We start from the raw sequence: 7,174 nt of genomic DNA on the forward strand, positions 1-7,174 counted from the left end.
ACACAGACACACACACACACACACACACACACACGGAAACAACTTCTAGAAAAACCCTGATATATGTCAGAGCCCGTATATTGGCTTAATGATGAAACAGATGATTTAATAGAACTACTGCTTATAACGCATAACTGTAAATGACAAGCAATAACCGGGTTGCTCACAAAGTGGAGCCCTTCAGTCATGTCTAGTGTAGCTGAAGATTGCCTCAACAATACATTATATTTGGTTGTGTAAATACAAATTTCCCAATATATATTTTTTTTTTAAATATAATTTTTTGGCATTTTTTTTTCAGTTTATTAGACATATTTGGAGAGACAGAGATGAAATGGGGCAGAGAGGGAAATAAATGACATGCAGAGAACGACCATGGGCTGGATTCTAACCCGGGTCTGCTGTGAAGAGGACTGAGACTCTATGGAGGGGGTGGGGGGGGGGGGGGGTGGACATGTTTTTATCTTTCCTGTGGATCTAATGTATTTAATTTTGTGTATGGATAGCGTGTCCTTCTAACTTTTCCCATTGCTAATTATATTATATTTATTTCCTTGCCCCAATCCATTTAAGTTAATCGAACCTTAAAACATGTCAACAGTGTGACAATGTTTTACGGACACAAATATCCTGCTTTAGTTGCTTTGGTCTGTACTTCAACGCAGAAACACCAAGGTCAAGTGTTGAGCGAAATTGGATTTTTTTAATAGTTTCCTGAAATTATTGGAAGACATTTTCTGGGTTAAGTGGAGTAACACACCTTCAGAAACAAAAGACAGCTGTATTGGTGCAGTAATCAGAAACATTCAAGTGCTGTTTGTGTGTGTATGTGTCTCTGTGTGTGTGTCTCTCTCTCTCTCTCTCTCTCTCTCTCTCTGAGGGTGTGTGTGTGTGTGTGTGTGTGTGTGTGTGTGTGTGTGTGTGTGTGTGTTTCGTATTGGAGAGGCCAAGCAAAGTCATTTTTATTCATAGAACCCAAAATCACAAATTTGCCTCGATGGGTTTTGTGTAATTTCAAACAGCAGATGACACCTTCAATGATTATGCCCTTGATTGGGTTGAGGGAGAAACTCACTTTAGATATCCCACTAACATGGATGGATGGATGGATGGATGGACGGACGGACGGACGGACGGACGGACGGACGGACGGACGGACAGACAGATGGATAGACAGATAGACAGATAGACAGATAGACAGATAGATAGATAGATAGATAGATAGATGGATAGATGGATAGATGGATGGATGGATGGATGGATGGATGGATGGATGGATGGATGGATGGACGGACGGACGGACGGACATATAGATAGATAGATAGATAGATAGATAGATAGATAGATAGATAGATAGATAGATAGATAGATACACTCTAAAAAGTGTATTTTTGAAAAGTTGAAGTAACGCACTGTTTTGAATAAGTCTGACTCAGTTTTCTGCTTTAGCGATGGCAACGTACTTTTGTGGATTACATCAAATTGAAATTGTACTGTACTACATAGACCTGACATTGACTTGCTTTTCTTATGCAAATGAAAGCGCTTCAATTAGGTTTTCCTGTCTAACGTCATGACGTAGACGTTTACGTCAACGTCTTTTTCAGCTAAAATTTTCCTGTGAAGCCGCCATGTTTTCTCCTCGCACTCGTCTCGCACACGGTCACGGCGCCCCAACAAAACGGTAAGTTTAATACAGACAAAGTAATGTTTTACAAATGAAATGTTAATTGTCGGATAATAAATGTTCTGCCTGTAATGGTTACAGTGTTTCGTCTTAAGGTTAACTAAGCTAAACTGAGCCGGACCAGCAAAGTCATGCTGTGTCCTTCAGGTTAGCTTATAATTTTCGATTAATTTATCTGATTCTGTGAGAAATTGTTGGCCATTTGTTCAAACCACTTGTGTGTACAACTTCCCGTGGCATTTAAAGGTGATAGTTTGGCTGTTAACTGGTCAGTAATTAATTGCATTTTGCCAGCGGACACATGTAGAGTGAACGGTTAGTAATTTGCGCGCGGTGCTGAGTGCTCTGCTCTCCGGGTTAGCATGCTGTGTAGGCTACTGGTAAGGCCAGATACATTTACATTTCTTTACCACCGAGCTGCGTGCGCCTGTTGTTCAGTACACCGTGTGTGTGTGTGTGTGTGTGTGTGTGTGTGTGTGTGCGCGCGCGTGTGTGCGTGTGTGTGTGTGTTACTGCCGTCACCGCATCCACTATCAACGTTTTTAGTATGAATACTCAGGCAGCACCAATGAGAGTCGCATGTCGTTCTGATGAAAGCACGGAGGTGAGTCCGGCTGCTAAATAAACAACACCACTACTATTCCTTCTATCATTATTAGTTTGCTAGCGGACAGGTAGAATAAACTGAACTGCGCCCGCGTGTCTGTTTGGGCCATTCGTTCCTGCGTGTGTGTGTCATGTAGTTCTCGTGACAACCAAACACTCAACCTAACTGTGAAACGCAGTGATAACTGCCTCTGTGGCTTGTTTGACATGGAGGCAGCAGCGGTGAAACCCCATAGTTATACGTTTCTCGGTGGTTAAAGCATTCACCAGTCCAGCTCATATTAGTTTGCTATATCGCAGCAGACTGTTTTCTCCTTCTATACCACATTTGGCTTAACATTGAAATGAAACGCCACTCCCTTAGTTAATATTAATGCATGTTTAATTTTCTTTTCATGATTCTTTCCCTGATTGGTGGTGGTTACTTCAGGCCGGGACACAAATAATTGAACTACCCAAAGGTAAGTTAAACTGCAGTATTGAGTGCTAAATACAGTGCTATTTATAAGGCTTCAATGTGGCTGTGTGTAGCCACATTCAGTTTACCACGCAGGCAGGGCTGTAAACTAACTTTTTGGCTCACCTGCCAAGGGGACCGGTAGATGAAAGAATCTACCGGCCAAGTACATTTTTTACCGGCCAAATAATAAATTGCCTCTTTTTGTTGCATATATACATCTGTTTCAGTACTTTTCATTGAGATAACAGTATTATATAGCAGTACATGCTTAGAAAAGAGGCCAAAGTAATATTTAGAAATACATTTTAATATTATATTAATTTAGTTTCATTCATTTCATTTCAAACATTGCACATTTAAAACTTTTATATTATTGTGTTGAAATAGAACTTGTATTATTTATTTAATTGCTGATATGATCATAGCTCAACATAGGACATTAAACAGGTCATAATTCCATCTATACTATCTATTTTATATTGCTGGGAAAACAAGTTTTCGCCAAAATCTCATATATTTTTTTTTTTTGTTGCATTTGAACACATCAATCATATTACTGAGCCGGCCTGAACACATCACAGTTGACATGTTTGCTACTTTTTTTAAGCTAACTAGCTCTATATCCTTCCGATTTTAACATGGATTTAAAATCTGGATCATTATTTTTAACCTACGGGACTTTCTACACCGTTCGGTTGTATGATTACTGCCGCTGCATTGAATGACTGTTGATGCGCCGATGCCGACTCTCCGAGCCCGTCTGCACACCGTCTGCAGCAGCAGCAGCTGACAGAGTGTTTTTGGACTAGACGGATACTGAGTTGAAGGAGTTTTTTTAACCCAAAGACAGCAAAGGTACAACACTTTTATATAGGCCTACAGTCCAGTGTTAGATATGACCAAAATACAAGCTGTGGCCGCTCACACTATAGCTTTCCCGCACCGCTTCACGTGCGGAAGGCTCGCTGTGGGCGTGAATGAACGGCGTTCTACATTCTATGGCGGTGAAGCGCACGCTACGTTTCTTCGGGGTAACTTATTTTCTACAGCGGTGACGTCGGGGGAGCTACTTCAGTGTGACACACAACAAATCACCAGTTTAGCTTGACGTTTGCTACCGTCATAATTTATCAGTTTACAGCTACTACAATGTTTTGTTCTATCATGCATAATTTATCGCAAGAGCACGACCATCGGGACAAACTTTTACCCGCCCCAGTGGCATGTATCCCTCCAAAATTAAGTCGCCAGGGGAATATTTTGGTCGCATTTGGCGAGTGGCGACCGCTAGTTTACAGCCCTGCACGCAGGGTTAGAGTACAAGTTACTGCACCCTGCCAATGGCATGTCTTTTTTTATGTCAGGCAAATTGTTTTTCCAGTTCAGCCACAGTCCTTTTTAAAGCCATTTGTAGCCCTCATTATAAAGGTGTGCGAAGGATTCTCGTCAGAAGGATTAAACAGTGTGAAAATGAAAACTCATGTTGGGGAGGTGATAGTCTCGCAAAGCCAGACCAAACTACAGCAAGTAGTATGGTCTGGAAGCATGCCGTTTAGAGCCGTCTATTCGGGGGGGAAACTGGGCTGGCCTGTTTTTATTTCTTTAAACCAATCACAATCATCTACGGCGGGGCTAACCCCGGGAAGCAGCCAATGGAGGCGTAGCGTTGTTAGCCGACGCCAGCGCTTAGACGCTGGCGGAAACGGTTCAGCCAGACTAGGGAGGTGATGATAAGAAAAATGTAGTCAGGTGACACAGCTTTGTTGTGACAAATGGCCATAAAAAGCTTATAGCCACTTTCAAAACAGTGGCAAAGTGCTGTAGAGCATAATAACACATTTAATACTGAGATTGTATACAGAGTGAAGTAATTTGCATTTTCTTTTATTAATTCACTATTTGTTTTAGATCCATTCTGAGTTCCTGTGGTTCATGGCTGTTCCTGGGTCCATGGCCCAGTTACAGTCACTCAAGTCAGCCGATCAAAGGTGGATCAACAGGCCAAATGACGGACACTTTGGACCAGGTACATCTGGAGCATTAAACAAAACAAGTTTCCTTGGTAGCTTAGAGGGTGTCAGAGTTTCCCTATCTTTTACAGATACATAACAAGGGCAGACCATTATAGTGTCTTTAATATATGCAGCTCATGTTTCACCATCACACCATTGAGCTTACATTTATTTTCTAATGAAACTCTGGCATTACAAATGTCCCTTTATTTTTAAATAAATTGTAGGATTTAAGTTTTAAGAGTGTCTTCGATTATGAAACTGATTGAATTGAAAATTAATCAATATCATGTTGTCCTAGACTGACGACATTCTTCTTCGGAGGGAGTGTGTACCGAAAGCCTTCATCATCTGCCTCGGAGAGGATGCAGATGACTTGATCAAGGAATATCCGGTAAGCTTCAACAGTTACACTTTTATGCAGGTTGAACAGGTGTTATAAAGTTTGGTCTACTTACGAGCGTAGTTCACGTCAACCGGGTAACTTTAATCTTTCATCACTCGTCCATGGCTGTGACTCATGCCCAACGGTGACTCTGCGCGTGTGTGTGTGTATTAGTGTGCGCGCGCATGTTTGTCTGCAGTGCCGATACACACACACACACACACACAGAGGGACAGACAGATTCGGCAGACTAGCTTTTATCATCCCCAAATAGTTTGTAAAATTAATAAATGCGTGTCTCCAGAACATATTTAAAAACTGTATTAGCGGGGGGAGAGAGAAAGGTTTTCGTTTATTGATTTTACCTAAATGGTTTTGATTTACTAACCGGTTACACATGTACACGTGCACACCCCTACTCTAGATTGCAACAAATATGCAAAACATGATTAGAAATTATTTGATGTACTGTTGTACATTCATACGATAGAGGTACTAGTATAGTGAAAAAGTAAGTCAAGGGCCCTGAAAAAAATACAGATAAAATCAAGACACAAAGTATACTTGAATTACTCATTAGAATAATTAGTGCATTTTCACAAAAATGGACTCAAGACTAATGCCAGTGATATTATTGTACCATACAAGGTTCATAGTTAGTTACTGCATACAAGTGCAAATTGATGACAGTGATGTTTTGTGTCATGTACTGTAGGACTCTGGAGCAGCTCGCCATTGCAGAGTTTGTCTTTCGAAAGCATGGGGAAGGACCGCAGGAGCCACCTGAAAACATGGGCCTCTTCATCGAGGGTGTGGAGGTTTTGCATGGACTGACCTGAACCTAGCTTTTCCAGCACCCCTTTCTTTCACTTTTGAGGGGCTCCAGAAAATCATCATGCATCTCAAGCAACATAAGATGTCCCCCAAAGTCTAAAATCTGTATGGCAGACTTGAAAACAGTGACTACACATGAGAGACAAATATTCTTCAAACCACAAGGTGATATACACACATTTTGTCACACGTTTTTGGAAGAGCAGGTGAAAGGTTCCATTTTTGTTTCGATATGGTCCAAAAAGAACAAAACACACTGGCTGTAGAGCAGAATCTATGTTTAGCACGCACAAGAATACATAACTTTGGTGTTTTTGATGGTTTTATGCATTACTATGCACAGAGTTTGTCAGATTTAAAACTGTAAAATAAGTTCCTTTTTATATTTACAGAAATCTCAATATTTATTATCACTTACAAGTAAAACCATTTTTGGAATAATTTTTTCAAACTTATTTTTAAATATTAGGTGAAATGTTGAGATGGTATCATATTGACTTGGAGGATTTTTATAACTTTAACTGGCGGCTGCCAGAAACAAGGAAAAAAGGACAACTTGCATTACACACCGTGTTTGTCTGATTTAAAACTGTAAAAAAAGAAAAAAACCTGTGAGTCATTACATTGAGAAACTATCAATATTTCATCTTAGTATAAACATATTTGGATTTACTTTTTCAAACAAATTTCAAAATTAAAGGTGAAATGGTGATAGTATATTTATAATGACTTACAAGATCTTTTTTATTTTTATTTTTATTTTTTTAAAGGTGAAGTCACCGATTCCTGAGACTGCTTGTAGTCCTAATCACTTTCTCAAAAATCTGTAAATATATCCTCACGATCTGTCAGTATTTTTGCGCTGAAAACCAATTCAGTGTCTTCCATTACACTGCCTATGCTCTGTAAACGGGCATGTGGCTCTCCGGTGGGCCCCTTTTGTTAACATACCCTTTGTTTACATACCAGTTTGAATACCAGTCACCAAAAGTGATTTGACAACAAGCGGTCTCCAGAATCCCTGACTCCACCTTAAACTGACGGCTGCCAGAAACATGGAAAAGGCTTACCTGCATTACACTGGTTGTCTGGTTTAAAACTGTAAAATAATTTTTCCTTTCCCATGTTAAATTACACTGTGACTATACTGGCTATAGCTGGTTATAATGGATTCTATATTGGAAAGATAT

At 40.1% G+C, this 7,174-nt stretch overlaps 1 protein-coding gene across 1 annotated transcript; it reads left to right on the forward strand.

The window, feature by feature from the left end:
- Window positions 1-1,613: 1,613 nt before the first annotated feature.
- Window positions 1,614-6,319, forward strand: LOC307268653 (uncharacterized protein). Its single transcript, XM_080051370.1, has 4 exons — window positions 1,614-1,684; window positions 4,662-4,779; window positions 5,067-5,159; window positions 5,866-6,319. Exons 1-4 carry the CDS (start codon window positions 1,632-1,634, stop codon window positions 5,935-5,937), a joined length of 336 nt encoding a protein of 111 aa, XP_079907496.1. The 5' UTR covers window positions 1,614-1,631; the 3' UTR covers window positions 5,938-6,319.
- The last annotated feature ends 855 nt before the right edge of the window (window positions 6,320-7,174 follow it).

The sequence above is a fragment of the Ammodytes marinus genome, assembly GCF_949987685.1.
Source record: "Ammodytes marinus genome assembly, chromosome: 22".
In the NCBI taxonomy this organism is placed as follows: Eukaryota; Metazoa; Chordata; class Actinopteri; order Uranoscopiformes; family Ammodytidae; genus Ammodytes; species Ammodytes marinus.